Below are 17436 nucleotides of genomic sequence, written 5' to 3' on the forward strand. Positions count from 1 at the left end.
ACCATAGTAACATTATCATGATGGTGATAATATTTACCAGGTGAGAATAACGGAGGCTCCAGACCTGGCACAATTGAACACTGCTCATATGGTGGTTGTCTTTTAAAAGATTACCGCAGGGAAATAAAGGTGTGTTTTACAGAAAGTTGTTCTTTGCAGGAGAGGAGAGCGTTCCTCTTACTCGTTTCCTGAGTGGAACCAGTCACACACCGAAATAGGAAGGGCGCCCTGCTGCGCCTCTTTCCGCTATTTGCCTCAAATAACAGTAAAAGTTACACATCCCGTCGTTACAGTTACCAAGCCCCATCTGAAGGTCAGTAAATATAATTTTTAAAACTGCATCTTGTGACGTAAGTGTATCATTGAAGCGAACAGCTGAGGATTTTTGTCACTCGTAGTTGAGGCGGTTGCGATGTGTTCGTGAGGTGCTTCACGCGGCTAGCTCGCGCTGCAGCCCCTGCAATGGCGCCACGCGCAGCTCTCCCGCGTCAAGTGGAAACGCCGCGAAAAGTGACAGGCTGCCAAGAGCAGGACCTCAGGGGCTAAGAGATGCACCGAGTCAAATTTGTGATTTCTGATCAGTTATTCTTTTCATACGTGGTGCTGCACGCCGCAGAAGTTAACGAATGAATCATGCCACCGTGTACGCTATGTTATGACATGCTTCTTACATTTCAGCGCAGTGTTTATTATACTTCTGAGCCACGGGAACGTGAACGGTAAACACATATTTTGTTAGTGGATTCAATAAGCGAATTCAAACAGGCATCTTCAGGTTCAGGTAGGAAGACGGGTCTCGTGGGGTCTCGCGCTTCCCGGAAGTTCTGAGTTCTTATACAAATCCTGCTCGTGCTGCTGTAATGTTATTTCAGTACACTTTACACAACACGTCATTTAATAACATTTTAACAACAATATACGTTATATTTTGCTCGGTTACATTTGTGAACCATTTCTATCCACTTGTGTGTTCGACAGTTACTAAAAAATGAATGCGGAAGATACTGACGCAATTTCGAGCATAATTAGTAATTAATATTAACTACGACACCAGTTTTTAGCAAGTTAGTGATACCTCTCTGAGCTTTGTAATTTTCAGGTTGTTGTGTGGTAGCTTATTCTACTTAAAGTTGGGAACCATTATGTCTGTTCAATACTGTGTGGGGTGTTTTTCTTTGTGTTGTGCTCAGTCAGTGGTGGGACATGATTAAAAAAAAAGGTGTGCCATGCTTTTGTCTTCTGTACATAGACAGGCCAGGCCTCGATCATTTTAACGTTTTAATTTTAAGATGCATCACTAAAGACCAACAATCTATTTTAACATAGGTGCAAAGAAATATTTGAAAGCTTGTTGAAAGCTCACTCAGTTGTGAAAGCGTTTTGCACTGTATTTTAAATTCACATGGCAGTTCTGAGAAAACACAGACGACCACATTTAGTCAACTCTTTTGCTACTCTTTTATTATCCTCACAAAGCTGGTTTGTGATTGACAACAGAGCGGTAATATTGAACAAAAGACCTACCCATAAGCCATACCTTCTCTGAGTTAAATCGCCTTGTACCATATTTTAACAACTTTGCTTTTGCAGATTTTTTTTTTTTTTTTTTTTTAAATTTCATCACAAAAAGTTACTTGGACACATTAATCCGTTCAAAAATACCAAACATGAGACTTTTCGTTGCAGAGCTGAATCAAGTTAGATTTATGGTGCTAAAATATGAAAGTGCTAAAATATGTACTGTCCCTAACCATACTTTCATATTCATTTGTCTACTAACAGATGCAGATCACCGTTTTAAGGGTTTATATGATGGTGGCAGCAGCAATTTTCAACCCTCTCCTCCTAAGGGACAATACAACTATTTCAGAATCTGATGATGAAATTCTCACCAACATGAAGGACCTGGAGGAGCACTTAATGGTTGACCAGAGGTCATCGCTCCTGGACTGTGATGCTTCTCAGGTTAACCAGGATGTAGCGCCATTAAACCAGGAAGAATCTCCTGAGATGTTGAACTATAGTTCTTTGCAGATAGACCATGAAGTCTCTCCATTAATTCAGGAGCAACCCAAGGATTCCCAGAGGGACATGAAGGAAACCTCTGCATTAAAAGGAAAACAGGAAGCACAGGTGGAGGACAGTATCAGTTGGTATATTTGGGAGGTTCTCATTCTTGTCATCCTACATGGCATTAAAGTTCTCTGGCAGAATGTAAAACAATCAGGTAGATGGGATAGAATGCCCAAAGATGAGGATCTCTTTGCTTCTGGAAATATTTCTGTGAGCACAATCATTCTTAATACAGGGCTCCTTAGGAGGTTTTATGAGAGAAACATCTATGGCTCAAGCCGGGAGGCCTTGAAGGTACGGGATTTTGTGGAGGGCTTTGCTGATGATCTTTTGAAAGCTTTGAGGAGTGTTTGCGACACAGTGGCTAACATCGAACAGGAGCCTATAGGTGTGGGGAGCATGTATGAACTCTGGAGATCAAGCAAGCCTCTGACTTGTGATCTGATCATTCCATTTACTCCCCCAGAGCCTTACAAATTCAAATTCCAGCTGTGGTGCAGCCACACCAGTGATGTTGCCCCTGATTTGCAAGGATGTGGTAGAATAAAGGTAGAGAAGGTGAGCCGAAGTGAGGCTGGATGCCCCTGTGATGCAGCTGACCTTGGTGAAGACTTGATTTGCTTATTGCATGACAGTAATGAGACCCCAAGTTCTGTTGATGCTTTTGATTACCTTTTATGTGAAAAAAACTCATCATATTTGTCCAAAGACTATGTCCTGAAGTGGTTTCAGATGTCTTCCACAAAAGCATGGGAAACAATTTCCCACAAGTACGATTTTGATCTTCAGTTCCCCAACCATGACTCTCCATGGCATTTAAAAGTGAGATTCAGATCAGGGATCACAGTTGCCTTCAACATCACTCCAGTTGTTAAGTATGAAGATACGGACACCTACTTCATCTCACACTTCCCCACCAACAGTTCGGTGGAAGAAAATTCATGTAGTATTGACTGGTGTCTTTCGTTTGCAGTTTATGAGAAACGTCTGCTCAGATATTTAGCTAAAAATCTTCCACCTGATTCCTGCCACATCCATTGCCTTCAGACTCTCTCATTCCTGCATAAGAAACAGATTTTACTCACAGGTAAAAGCGCTCTGTCTATGTATCACTTTAAGACTGCACTTCTACATGTTCTCTTGAGTAAGAAGTGCTCAGACTGGGGTGTGGAACACCTGAAGGACAGGCTGTGTGATGTTCTGGGCTTCCTGGAGAAGAGCTTGAAGGAGAAAAAACTGGACCACATTTTAATTGGGAATTCTCATGTCCCACAAGAGGTTGGGATTCCAGCGATATTCTGCACGGCCAAGCCTGTCAATCTATTCTCTCCATTTGCTTCGCAGAGACAGTGTTATTCCAGAACTGTAGAGCAATTTCAGGAATTACTCAGGAATGTCCCTGTGCTAATACAGGAGTATACTATACCTTTGGGAAATGGAAATGTACAGACAACTTTCTGATCCAGGTGAAACAAGTATTTCTTGTACTGAGCATATTAATTACACACACGTGTGTGTGTGTGTGTGTGTATATATATACATACACACAAGGAGTGCCTTTTCCTTATGGTCTGGTTATTTGCAAAGTTTTCCACAGGTGTAAAACTACCAGTTTCAATACTGACAGCACTCAATTATAAATTCTGCAGATAAAATTAGCTGAAATGAGGGTTTAAGTGCAATGGATTAAAGGCAACCTCCATATACAGTGGTCTGCAGGAACCTTTATTTACATAATTCTTGGAGCCTGAATGTGCCATTTTTTTTTTTTTTTAAAAAAAAAAACCAGTGCTAAAGTATCATGCATTTAAAGGGGTTGCCATTATGTAACAAATATGCTTTGCAAATTAAGTATTTGAAGCAATTTGATTTTTTTTCCTCCATTAGAAAAAAAGTGGGTTAAATGCACAGGCAGCAGAGTGGTGCAATAGTTTCAGTGCCTCTCAGCTCCTGGCCTGCACATTTGAATCAGGCTCAGTCTATGTCAAGTTTGTATAATTTCCCCCCTTTGCCTGCTTTTTTCAGGGTGCTCTGGTTTACCCTCACATCCTGAAGACATTTTTTCTGGTGAATTGTTGATTCATTTATCTTTGTGTGTCTATGACTGTCTTGTGATGGAGTGGAACAGCAGTGCACACCACCTCATCCCCTCTGCTTCCTGGATCAATTTCAGAGCACTGTAAGGCTGCACCCTGCCAGTCTATTTGTAATTAAATGATGATTGTGTCAGTATCCATTGATTTGGGAGAAAAGACAATGTTTGGATATATATATATAGCATAAATACAACACATTTTGTGTATACTTATGGAATATTTTAATAAAAAAGTACCATGTCTTGTACCTGAAATACACATTATGTAAGCTTGGTGAAAAAATTTGTCAGTAATATACTTATTTTAGGGACAGTTGATGCAAAATAATCACCTCTTATGACCTACAGACAGCATGGAGGGCAATAAGTTTGTGATATCAGCAGATTCTAAGCATTGTCTGTTAAGTTATAGACAGACAAGAACAGACTGATATTTGAGTTTGTTAAAAATAACTTTAATGTCAAATTCTGCTTGACCATTTTGGGATATCCCAAAAGTTTGAACAAGGAAACATTCATGTTTAACCCAACAACTTTAAGCTGTGACTTTCTGTTCCCAAACTAAGTCAATAGATCTTGACGCTGAGCTACACTGGTGTCAGGACCATCACTCACTGAAGTCCCAGACATGTTCGAATACTGTATGAGTTGGACGAATGGATTTGTAGGTGGTTGTAAATTCGTGATCACTCTGAGCCACAGCTGGCATGCTCCATTTGTCATATTCCACTGGTAAAGGAGGACTGCTAATCATTTTCCTAACACCTGTAGAGACAAGATTTAAAATGCATATTAGTGAAGGGGCATCACAACAGAGGTGCCTCTAGCTTGAATGGCCTTTCCTTTGCTCACCTAGATTCCTGGGAACAGGACATCTGGAGGCACAGCACACACAGGCTTTATTGTTGCCAAACAGCTCCTGCCACCTTGATGAAAGAAAAAACAAAATCCATGTGGGACAGAGTCCACCTGATCCTGATCCAGCACTATGCAAGTCAGCTTACACTTCAGATGTCATGTTGTAGGTACAGGATTTGGCAGTTGGAGTTGCTCTTGGTCTCCCAACAGTGATCTCACAGTGCAGGAAAAGGGTCTAGAATGGAGAGCTCATGTTTCATTAACATTACTTAAAAATTATAAATGCACTTCACAAACAAGACTTACTTTTGGCGTCATTGGCTTAGTGAGCATTTCCGCGAAGAGGAAAGATCCAATTGTGAACCTCAGCACATTCTTCTTTGAATGTGGGACAAACCTGGACAGAGGGGTCTTGATGCTGTCCACCATACAGCTAAGTTGAAAGATGTACATGATGACAATGAAGGTAACAGTAATGGGGGAGAGATAGGTGAAGGGGGGAAAAAACCATACCCAAAATTGTTGATTACAGTGTACTGCATTGCAGCATTTGGTTGCCGAGATGCAGTGATGTAACACTTGTTGACATAGACCCTTTCATTTCCAGACTTGGAGGGAATTTTAACCTCAAAGTGCATTGGCCCTCCAAGTATGTATCTGTCCTCTGAATTAAGCCTTTTCCAGTGACCTTAGAAGAAAAAAAAAAAAAAAAAAAAAAAAAAGTGACATGACTCATTGTGTTGAGACTCCCAAAAAGAAATGATTACTAAGTAGAATTACCATCCATTGCAGTGAGGGACATGCCAGACATCATTCTAAGGCCTTTGAAGAAGGTGCCTCCTCTAGGACATGGCTGGAAACCAACCTTGTAGGAGTTGTAATATCTGGGAGGAGACAGCACATGCTCAGTTTCACCAATGTCAGAGCCCAGCACGCAGAGTGGCAATTCCTCACCTATGGAATCGGCACTCGACCGGAATCGTAAACGACGCCCTTCGTACAACTGGCCCAGCAGACGGAGGGGTGTAACGAAGGCTGTTGTAATACACCACGCTGTCAGGGAGGGACTGAAGGGTTAAAATAAAGATAGAGGTCAGGACACCTAACAGATGCTGAAGCTCTAAACAACAAGAACTCAAACAGCTTTACCTTCATTTTCACCCCACAGCTTCGGAGGTCATAGAAGAAATAGTAAAATGCGGCGCTGACTCCGCTGACAGGACATGTGCCTAGAAAGAGGCTCTGCTTTGCATCTTCTGTCCCAAACAGTTCCCTCCTGACCCTCACAGACATCTGATCAAGGTGGCACAACAGCTCAACAGGTTGCGGCACCCCTGCCGTTACCGTCGCCAGTGGTACGGGGGAAGGGAGGAGCAGCGCCCTCATTGCCGGCGACACAGGCCGGCTCCCGCGCTCAGGGGCAAACAGTCTCTTATTTACCGAAGAAGCTGGGACCCACCGGTAGGCCGGGAGGCTCAGGGGCGGCGGCAGAGTCCCTTTACGTTCAGGACCATCCATAAGAACGTCGGGGATGTCTGTGACGATGGGTTCGACGCTGAGCTGCATGTTCTGGGAGCTTCTCCAGATGCGATCCTCACCAAAGGCATCACCGTCAAAGGGAAACGAACCCCCCGCGCACGCATAAAACCACTCCGCCAAGACAACAACGAGCAAAAGACGCATCTTCATTTTGTGCACTGTAAAGGCATCACTTCCGTTTCCATGCACAGCTACTTCTGTGGGCTACAAACCTAGAGATATGTCACCAACTAGAAGTGCTTATACTTGTGGAGCTGATTATAATGACAAACACCAGGTAACGGCATCAATTAATCAAGTGAAAACTAAATAGGGTCCGGTTGATGTCTTGCGACCTTTTGTTATAATGCCTTTGGCACCTTCACTCACTACGATTTACCATATTTCTTCTATCGAGAAGTAATTCTAGCACTGTTCACCAGCTGATTGAGAAGCACAAAGGAAGCAATGCAGTTTAATATAAAAATGCAATATCTTAAATAACCCAATTAGCCTTGCAACCTGTTTCTTAAAAGTTTATTCTATGAAACTATAAATAAATGTGAAATAAATCTTTTATGACTTTGGAAACAGGTCTCCTCTTAATTAGCGAGCAACCTTAAGCTCCATAAGGGTTTGGGTTATTTAAACGATAATGAAAGTTGTTCTCTAGGTTCTTGTGCCATATTATTTTGTGTTTAGCTTTATTTCCTTATTGTTATGAAAAAAAAATGGCAAAAATTGTGAATTGTCTCAAGCTGACCCGCTAACATGCTCGTTGAGCCGATTTCCCATTTTCTTTGGCAGTACAAGGGTCGAGAACTCATTAGGGTCAATCAGCAGTTTCCAGTCCTTTGTCAATTAATGAAAAGATCAGTTTGAGGACAGAGGAGCAAACAGAGGTGGTCATGGGGATCAGGGATGAAAACCAGAGCTCTAAGTAATCTGTACACATTTCAAGAAAAAATTTGAGTTGTTAACTTCTAACTGATGAATAATAGTTATTTTGGATATAACTCAGCCTGTTTCTTAAATGGTTCTTTAGCGTGAAATTCATTTAACACTGTACTGAGGTGAACTGATTTAAGAGCCTGTTGCACAGAACAATGTTCCATGTGTTTTCTATTATATGTTATCAGTGTATAACTGGGATCTCAAACTCCTCATAGCAACAACTCGCAACCTCATATTGAAAATAAACATGAATGACTTAATCAGGTATTCAGTTGTTTCAGTGAAGCCCCAAAGTGAAGAAGAGTTTGCGCAAAATGTAGGGCGCAAATCTGCCGACACACTTCAGGATAAGCAGTTTTGTTATTAGATCTGCTGTGCTGCAATCGCAGTAATATGTATATTTAGAAAGATAATGTCCTGTAATGAGATTTGAGGATCCTTTTTACAGTAAAAAAAAATGGATTTGAGGAAGATTTTTACAGTTAAAAAAATGAATTTGTACTTGTACAGATGTACAGTAGGTGGCGTCCATGAGAAAGGGACACATCTGGGGTTGGAGCTGCAGCAAACCTGGGAAATACAGTACAGCACTGGAGTACAGACAAATTCTACTGTTTCTTAACCTTGCTACTCACTGCTAAAAGGCGATCAGAATTGTAAAATGTGTTACAGAGGAAAAAAAAAAAAAAAACTTGTTTCATTGACAGATCTGCTCTGTTTTCTATACTTTGAAAGAACCCATTTCTGTAGCCCTCTGAATGTCAAAGTGTTATAAGGGTGATGATACACACGGCATAAGTGTAACAGAGAGTGTGTTACATGCAAGATATTCCGGGTTGTTCTTGACTTTGTCAGGTCTCTACACAAGTAAAACTTTACCAAGCTACATGAGGGTGAGCAGGAATTGAAACCCATGACCTTCTGATCATAAGATGTTGGCTTTAACCACTGTTGCCGTTATTCCTAGGTCATGTCAGACTGATGTGTGGGTCTTACTGAGTCTATAACCCAGGGCACTCTTTAAACCTAGGGTAGGGGTTAGAGCTGCTGCGTTTGGACCCGCAGGTTGTTGGTTCAGATCTCCTCTCTGCTGGAAGTACCTACGAATAAGGTACTTATCCCAAGATCTTTCCAGTAATATTACCCAGCTGTATAAATGGGTAAATAACTATGAATAACTTAACATTGTAAGTCGCTTTGGAGAAAACTGTCAGCTAAATGAGTAAACGCATAATCATTGCGGTATCCGATTTTCTGAGTGTGTCTTTTTGGATAATTTCCTGACTTTGTGGAGCCATGTGAGTTACAGTATTTGACTACAGTCAGTGAACAGAGTATCAGTCTCGCCAAGTAACAGAGACCAAATCGTGCCGACTGGATCACCTGGGGGAGTGTGACTGTTTCGTGGAGGAGGACGGTGTGAGCAATGGCTCCTTCAGCTAAGATTTATTCCTAATGATTCACATGGGAAGGCGAATGACTTCCTTAACCCTGATTAATTTCTGGGGACTGTGTTTATTGACAGTCATAAATATCAGGTATTTGTGATGAGGGCATTTTCAAGTAGACTCTGTTCTTGTAATCGAAAATGAAGGAGAAACACGAAGGAATGGTTAGCCAGTTGTGACCATGCATGACTGCTGGTAGAGCAGGTGAATCACTACTTGTGACTTTATAGTATAAACGATGTGATATAACCACTAAGTATTGCTGATACTGTAATTTCATAGCATTAAACCCTTTGCAGTAATGACTCATACAGTTCAGTATTTCATCATGTTGTTCTTGAAGAATTAGTGGTTTTAATATGTGCACCAGAAAAATGCAATCGGTAAATTCATGCACCATCATTACAATTTCTGTATGTAATATCAGATTTTTTTTTTTTTTTTTGACATTTTCTAATGAAAACACTTGTGGAAAGACTTATGAAAGTGTTTTCATTAAAACAATTAAACAATAATTAATTCAATTAATTTTATTTAATAATGTTTTATTTATTAAATAATCTATTTATATAGTGGGGGGTGCGATGGCACAGTAGGTTTGGCCTGTGCCTGCTCTCTGGTGGGTCTGGGGTTCGAGTCCCGCTTGGAGTAACTTGTGATGGACTGGCATCTCGTCCTGGGTGCGTCCCCTCTCCCTCCAGCCTTGCGCCCTGTGTTGCTGGGTTAGGCTCCGGTCAAGCGGTTTCAGAAAGTGTGTGTGTGTGTGTGTATGTATATTTATATGTTATACACACACTGTCTGAAACTGCTTGTGTGTGTGTGTGTGTGTGTGTATAATATATAAATGTACACACATTTTCTGAAACTGTTTGTCCCAATGTAGCATAGAGCCATGAATGGCCCTGGCCAAACCCATTGCGCCACTGCACCCCCCACTATATTATACACATTTAAAATAATAAATATAACTCTATATTTATTTTTATATATTAATAAAGTTGGGGGTGCGGTGGCGCAGTGGGTTGGACCGCAGTCCTCCTCTTCGGTGGGTCTGGGGTTCGAGTCCCGCTTGGGGTGCCTTGCGACGGACTGGCGTCCCGTCCTGGGTGTGTCCCCTCCCCCTCCGGCCTTACGCCCTGTGTTGCCGGGTAGGCTCCGGTTCCCCGTGACCCCGTATGGGACAAGCGGTTCTGAAAATGTGTGTGTATTAATAAAGTTATAATAATTTTAATAATTTGATGTAATAATTTTTAAATAATTTAACAATTATGAAAACACTCAAAAGAAACACAAAACTCTAAGCCATTTCATAGCTGAACCTGCAGGATTAGTTTATTATGACTGGAAAGTGTAGGTTTATTGTGAGCAGGACTGATATCTGAGATCTTGAGGCTCTCCTCGTGCACGTACAGTGCGCGATTGCAAACTACATCTTTCATGCACAAAGCAGCTTCTCACTGCACCGATATTACATTTAAACATGTTGCTGAAGATAAGCTGTGATCTTATGATTGTTACAAGCATTCCACTGAAAACGACCTTTAAAAAAGACATTGTCGTAATAAAGAATAAAAGAATTTATTTCTAAACCCTCACACACTATTCAGCTCGTTTGAATGATGCTACTTTTATACTGTATATACAGTGTATGTTTTCACTTTAATTTACCATGGATGGTTTGACTGATACAATCCCTGGTCAGTGCTATGTACCCTGGTAGCTGAATTCAAATTTCCAGCTTCCGCTCATCACCACTGGAGTCTGGTGAGATCTGTATGGTGTGAATGAATGAGCAAGCAGCTAGTTTACATTTATGTACTCAGCAGACACTTTTCTCCAAAGCAGCTTACAATGGATACTATGTAGTGTTATCAGCCCACACACCTTATTCACCAAGGTGACTTACACTACTAAACACACTACTTACAATGGCTCACTCATCCGTACATCAGTGGAACTCGCGCATTATGGGTGAACTTGAACAGCATGTCGGAGCGTGGGAGGAAACCAGAGCACCCGGAGGAAACCCACACAGACACAGGGAGAACATACAAACCACCGTGCCGTCCCTATGACAGCAATCAAAGATGTGTGATATGTTGATACATGTTCAAGTTCCAGTCGGGACCCTGCTTTAGTACACTTGTTGAGCAGGAAAATATCAAGCAGCTGTGTTCTGTCCATTTACAGGTTATTTTTCAGATTTTTTTCACTGCTCGTCGTAAAAATATTTGTACCCCAGGCTGCCAACTTTGACAGACACTAGAAAGGGCAGAATTGAGGTTATTCACTGCACAAACAGGTTACTACAGACAACATGTCAACAGCATTACAGACACTTGCTGGTTTGGAGCTCTTGAAGGCAATAAAATCTATTGCTGGAATTGTTGGAAATCTTCGAAAGAAATAGAGTTGCTTCTTTGAATAGCTTCCTAGGCCTTATTCGCTACCCATGTTATTCCTGGATCCGCTTACTTGCTGTTGACTTTGTAAAAGCTTATATGTGACCAAGAACTGAAAAAAAAAACGATGATGCTACACTGACTTTCATAAGAAATTACCAGGTGTGATTCATACCTATTATCTTTATTGTATTGTGCTGCCTCCCTGTTACCATGTTTTTGTGGTAATGTGGTTACCTGTAAAGTAGCTGGAAATTAGAGGTAATAAACTAGGCCAAAATTACCTTTTCCAGCTATCTAGAGATTAAATAATAAAAACCTAATTCATCAAATGGCTTGAAATAGAAGGAATCTCCAGGAGTTAAAAAATGAAAACAAATACTTTTGTATTTATTAGGTTGTGGCATGAACATTGCAGCATATATCAGAAATATTCCCTACGTGACTTGTCCAAGATATTAAAAATGAACTTTTTGCTCTTTTTTATGGGACTAAGGTAGGCAATAGACTGTAGTGAGTTACTTCTGGCTCAAAGTTATTAACTTCACCCTAAATCGGTCTTTAAGAAGCAACACTTTGGTGCCAAATGAGCATAAAAAATATTTTTGGCTGCAGGACATTCAGGAGGTGAGAGCCAATAGCTGTAAATAGTAAAGACGGCACTGAAGAGCTGGCAGCGTGATGTTCTACTTGGAAGAACGGGCTTGTGTACTTAAGGCTGTTGTTTTACATTTACATTTATTTATTTGTCAGAAACTTTTCTACAAAGCGACTTCCAACGAACTCTATGCAGTGTTACCAGCCCACACACCTTACTCACCAAGGTGACTTACACTGCTAGATACACTACTTACACTAGGTCACTCATCCGTACATCAGTGGAACACACACGCTCTCTCTGTCACTCACACACTATGGGTGAACCTGAACAGCATGTCTTTGGAGTGTGGGAGGAAACCAGAGCACCCGGAGGAAACCCACGCAGACACAGGGAAGAACATGCAAACTCCACACAGGCAGAGTGCGGATCGTATCCAAATTTTAGTGTCAGGAATGACCCTTGTGTGGGACACTTCAGCCTGGACTGCTGCTGTAAGTACACCAAGCTTTGTATAAAAGGGTCACTTCATCTACACAATAAAAACATCAGCTTGTGCTATAGAACACAGTGCTCACTCACATTTTTCCTGGGAATGACTGATGCCATTTGAAGAGGACATGGTTAAGACATGCTAAGGTGTTCACACAGCGTTCTATGAAAATGATTGCATGCAGTTAAGCAGCTTGTTTTGCACATCCCTATTGGTTGAAGAATTCCCCTCGGGTACCTTTTGTGCATCTGCATGGGGATGGGTTTGAAAAGGTTCCAGCAGAAACAATCCCACAGAAAACATTTTATTACATTAGGCTGGTACAACTTTTAAAGTTTTACATTCTTTGCATTAGTCTGAAGGTGTTTCTATGCACGGAGATTAAACTTAGTTCTGAGGAAGATAGTGGAACCATGTATGATATGAATGCCATGTCATGTGCCATCGACTCGGGTTCGAGTCTTGGTGACTTGATAGACCAATGAATTAAAAAGGGCTCGGTTTTGTGCTAGTATGAGGAGATCCCCGAGCGTCCGCCCTGTCATCATCGTAATCGCATCGATCCATCTCATTGGTGGTCTTCCTCTGCACCTTGTACCCTCAATCTTTCCAGTCATGACATCCTTCTCCAGTGATCTTTCCCTTTGAACCGAATGACCAAAATATGACAAACACATCTGCATCAATTGCGCTTCAAGTGGCATTTCCGATTTGATTTCCTCCATGATTGACTTGTTGGTTCGTCTCGCTGTCCATGCCACACGCAGAATTCTCCTCCAACACCACATTTCAAATGAATCAATTTTTCTTCGGTCATGTTTACGGGTAGTCCAACTTTCACAACCATACTTGACAACTGAGAATACGAAAGTCTGAGCTACCCTTATCTTTGTCTGCAGTATGATGTCCTTCTTTTGAAGATTCTGTCTAGCAACTTCATGGTCGACTTGCCCAATGCCAAACAACATAATATTTCCTGAGTGCTGGTCGAATCAGTGTTCACAAGTGCTCCCAAAAGATTCATACTAGAAACGATCTCAATTTCTTCTCTATCAAGCTAGAATTTATCAATGTTATCAGTTGACATGATCTTGGTTTTCTTCATGTTCAGTTCTAATCCCATCCTTCGACTTTCTTCCCTGAGTTTCTTCAACAAACGCTCCATGTCTTCCTTTGATTCATTCAGCAATGTTGTGTCATCGGCATACCTCAGACTGTTTATCAGCCTTCCACCTATACGTATTCCAATGTCATCTTCTTCTGAGGTAGCCTTTCAAAATATGCTTTCAGCATACAGATTGAATAAATATGGTGATAAAATGCAGCCCTGTCGTACACCTTTCTGGACTGAAAACCAGCTTGTGTTCCCATATTCTGCTCGAACTGCAGCTTGTTGACCATCATAGAGATTTCTTATTATCTGAACAATGTGTTTCGGTATTCCCACTTGCGACAGAGCTGACCAAAGTTTTTTATGATCAACACAGTCAAAAGCCTTGCTGTAGTCGATGAAGCAAAGGTAGACAGGTTTCTAATATTCCTTGCTCTTCTCTAGTATCCATTGGATGTCAGCAATAATATCTCTTGTTCCTCTTCCCTTCCTGAATCCTGCTTGAGTTTCTGGCAACTCTCTGTCTACGTATAGCTGCTAGCGCCGCTGGATTATCTTTAGCAAGATCTTACTAGCATGAGAAATAAGAGCGATTGTCCGGTAGTTGCTGCATTCCTTGGCGTCTCCTTTCTTGTAAATCGGTATAAAAACAGATCTTTTCCAGTCCGTTGGCCACTTTCTTTCTTTCCAAACTTGTTGACACAGCTTGGTCAATGCAGCAATGGCTCCATCAGATCCTCTAATGAGTTCTATCGGTATTTGATCCACTCCAGGAGATTTGTTATTTGATAAGGCATGAATGCTGCAATCACCTTCTTTCAAAATTTCTGGCTCTTCTTCTGTTAGGTCTTGATCATTATGCTCCTCATACTCTTCAGTAGAGTAAAGATTTTCAGTGTAACGCTTCCAACGTTCTTTAATTTTCTCAGGTTCATTCAATATCTTTCCATCAACATCTTTAAGTATTCTTGTTCTTGGCTGAAATTTCTGCCTTAGTGTCTTGATGCACTGGAAAGCTAACCTAGCTTTCCCACGCATATGTTCAGCTTCGATCTGCAGGCAGATTGTATTCAAGTATTGTTCTTTGTTCCTTCTTATTTCTCTTTGAAGCAGACGATTTAGACGTTTAATTTCTCCTCTGTCGGCAGATATTTTGGCTTTTCTTCTTTCTTCTGCTATCTTTTTAGCTTCTTCAGATATCCAGGGTTGTTTCTTCCTTTTGACTCGCTTTAGGAGTGTTCTGTTGGCTTCCTCTGTTATCGCTTTCTTTATGTCACGCCACAGCTCTTCAGGGACTTTATCTTCCATGTTCAATACTTCAAATCGGTTGTTAAGCCTTCTCCAGTATTCCTCAGGTATGTCATTCAAGTCATAATTATTTATTTTATTTTTATAGAACGCAGTGACATTTATCATATGAATAGTGATCCATAAACCTAATGCATTATTTTCAATAAACTTAAACCATAACAAAATAATACTCATGTGAAAACACAACTATTATTAACACCTTATTGCTTAGCTGACACATTGATACAAAGCAGGGTATTCTTACTGGAGCATTTCATGGTAAGTACCTTGCTCAAGGAGACTAGCCGCAAGTGGCCTTGAACCAATATTCTTCTAGTTCCTAGCACATGACCTTAACTACTACTCCCTCTGCTGCTTAACTGTGTAGTTACTAGTACAGTGAACCTACTGTACTAGACTTCAAACAGAATTCTCAATATGATTTGCTCCAATGAACACACGCACATACACACACCATGAGTCTTGTTATTTACCATTAATAGGCTCCAGAAGAACCTTACACACATAATGTGTTGCTCCAGGATCATTATTTTTGACTTTTCATGGTATTTATACTGTTTACTAACTTCCACAGCCTTTTCAAACATAACTATTAAACCAGATGTTTTGATTAAAAGGATGTAATACGAAAAACCACATGGTGGTTATTGGTCCCAAGTGTCTAGGGTTTTACATTAAAATCTGGAGACCTAAGAGCACATTTGTTAGAGCAGAGGAGCTCCAGAGGCAACCGAAGGACACCTGTGGAAGAGGAATACTTTATTTCGGTCAAAGGGGGTCATCAGTGCGCTTTTTCTGACTTCACGTGAGGAGATCCATCAGCATTCACACACCTGAGATTTGCAGCAAGTCCTGGTTATGCCCCAATATGATGTCTCTCAATGCTCAGAGAATATTTATGGTTAAGGAAGAGGTGCAAGAGATGGGCAAGAAAGTTCATGCTTTCTTCCCACCCCCACCTGGTGCAGTGTAGATGTTTTCAGAATACTTTTCAGTCGTCACCTTCACCCATATCAACCCTTCTTGTTTAGAAATATGTGACATGCAATTTCAGTTCTGTGCAGGAAATATCCCCAGTGTGTCTGCACATTCAATGTCTACAGTTAGTTATTAGTATAACAGAAGGGTTATGCTTATTTGGAGGCTCTACAGTTGACTGAGAACAACAGATTGAGGAGATAAAAACATAGCACATGATGTTGAGGCAGAGACTCACCCTTTCACACACCACAGGCAGTTTAGCATCACCATTTCACCTGAACTATAGGGGGAAGGGATACACCCAGGACAGGATACCAGTCCACCACAAGGCACCACAAAGTACCCCAAGCAGGACTTGAACCCCAGACCTACTCTAAAGCAGGCCCCGGTCAAACCCAATGCACCACCACACCCTCCTCCGTTGATTTCTTTTTGTCTTTATCCTCATGTCTTTTTTGAAGTAAATGATGAACTAATAAATAAACACTGCGTATCATTAAACACTGTGTATCATATGTACTGTATGTATGTTTTATTTGTTAGCATTAGTTAAGTGCATGATCCATAACTACTACAGAGCTGAGCGAGTGCAGGTAGACAGCATACAGTGTTATAGAATAAACAATGAACAGAAACTGCTTTGTGTGATAACTAATGTAATATGGATGTATGTATGTATGTATGATGGTGGGGGGGAGGTTTGGCTGGATCCCACTCTCTGGCGGGTCTGGGGTTCGAGTCCTGCTTGGGGTGCCCTGCAATGGACTGGCGTCCCATCCTGGGTGTGTCCCTTCCCCCCTCCAGCCCTGCACCCTGTGTTGCCGGGTTAGGCTCCAGTTCACTGTGACCCCGACCAGGACAAGCGGCTTCAGACAGTGTGTGTATGATAAGCATTTATATAACTGGGTTAATTTTAATAGGATTTGATCATATTTCAGCATATATGGGTGCCAGTTATGGGACTCAGGAATGCATCAAAAATTCTTCCATTGAAACCACTGGTAATCATGCCTTTAATTTACGAGAATTACACATTACAAAGGCTTTTTCATGACAGAATGACCTTCTTAAGGTGCGGGAAGAGTGTACTTGAAGGAAAAAATATAAGACAGAGAAAGCTTTCCAGTAATCCATGATGCAAAGTCCATGGATGATCTCTACATGTGTGAATCCACCTGATTCTCATGACTAGGCCATTTCACCCACACCTTAGTGATTTTTTTAAGTACATTTTTCTCTTTCCCTTCCGAAATCTTAGCCCAAACACTATTTATTGTATTATTTATCTTTGGTATATAAAACCCCTTATGACAAAAAAATCAAGGCGTCCGTTTACCCCGCCCGGTATGGGGTCACCGGGGCCCCACCCTGGAGCCAGGCCTGGGGGGGGGGCTCGCATGCGAGCGCCTGGTGGCCAGGTCTATGCCCACGGGGCCTGGCCGGGCTCAGCCCGAAGCCACAACGTGGAGCCGCTCTTCGGTGGGCTCACCACCTGCCGGAGAAACCATAAGGGGCCGGTGCGTTGTGATTTGGGCGGTGGTCGGGGCCGAGTGCCCGGCCGACCCAAACCTCGGGCGCCAACTCTGGTTTTTGG

At 41.6% G+C, this 17436-nt stretch overlaps 2 protein-coding genes across 2 annotated transcripts; one reads left to right on the forward strand and one right to left on the reverse strand.

Moving 5' to 3' along the window:
* The first annotated feature begins 221 nt into the window (after positions 1-221).
* Positions 222-3624, forward strand: LOC108933670 (inositol 1,4,5-trisphosphate receptor-interacting protein). The gene is made up of 2 exons (XM_018750867.1): positions 222-313; positions 1783-3624. Exon 2 carries the CDS (start codon positions 1783-1785, stop codon positions 3532-3534), a length of 1752 nt encoding a protein of 583 aa, XP_018606383.1. The 5' UTR covers positions 222-313; the 3' UTR covers positions 3535-3624.
* Positions 3625-4610: 986 nt separating this feature from the next.
* zp3c (zona pellucida glycoprotein 3c) lies at positions 4611-6763 on the reverse strand. Its single transcript, XM_018750892.1, has 8 exons — positions 6176-6763; positions 5981-6093; positions 5807-5910; positions 5540-5714; positions 5333-5459; positions 5173-5261; positions 5021-5094; positions 4611-4933 (listed from the first exon to the last, which is right to left on the reverse strand). Exons 1-8 carry the CDS (start codon positions 6713-6715, stop codon positions 4776-4778), a joined length of 1380 nt encoding a protein of 459 aa, XP_018606408.1. The 5' UTR covers positions 6716-6763; the 3' UTR covers positions 4611-4775.
* Positions 6764-17436: the final 10673 nt, after the last annotated feature.

Source organism: Scleropages formosus, chromosome 16 (genome assembly GCF_900964775.1).
Source record: "Scleropages formosus chromosome 16, fSclFor1.1, whole genome shotgun sequence".
In the NCBI taxonomy this organism is placed as follows: domain Eukaryota; kingdom Metazoa; phylum Chordata; class Actinopteri; order Osteoglossiformes; family Osteoglossidae; genus Scleropages; species Scleropages formosus.

What these genes read in the sequence shown, in the direction of transcription:
- LOC108933670 (XM_018750867.1), top strand. Translation starts at nt 1,783, where the DNA reads ATGCAGATCACCGTTTTAAGGGTTTATATGATGGTGGCAGCAGCAATT.
- zp3c (XM_018750892.1), bottom strand. Translation starts at nt 6,715, where the DNA reads ATGAAGATGCGTCTTTTGCTCGTTGTTGTCTTGGCGGAGTGGTTTTAT. An exon ending in GCTGTGGGGTGAAAATGAAG is followed by an intron (nt 6,094 to 6,175) that starts GTAAAGCTGTTT and finishes TTAACCCTTCAG; the next exon opens with TCCCTCCCTGACAGCGTGGT. An exon ending in ACTGTAATCAACAATTTTGG is followed by an intron (nt 5,460 to 5,539) that starts GTATGGTTTTTT and finishes CTTTCAACTTAG; the next exon opens with CTGTATGGTGGACAGCATCA.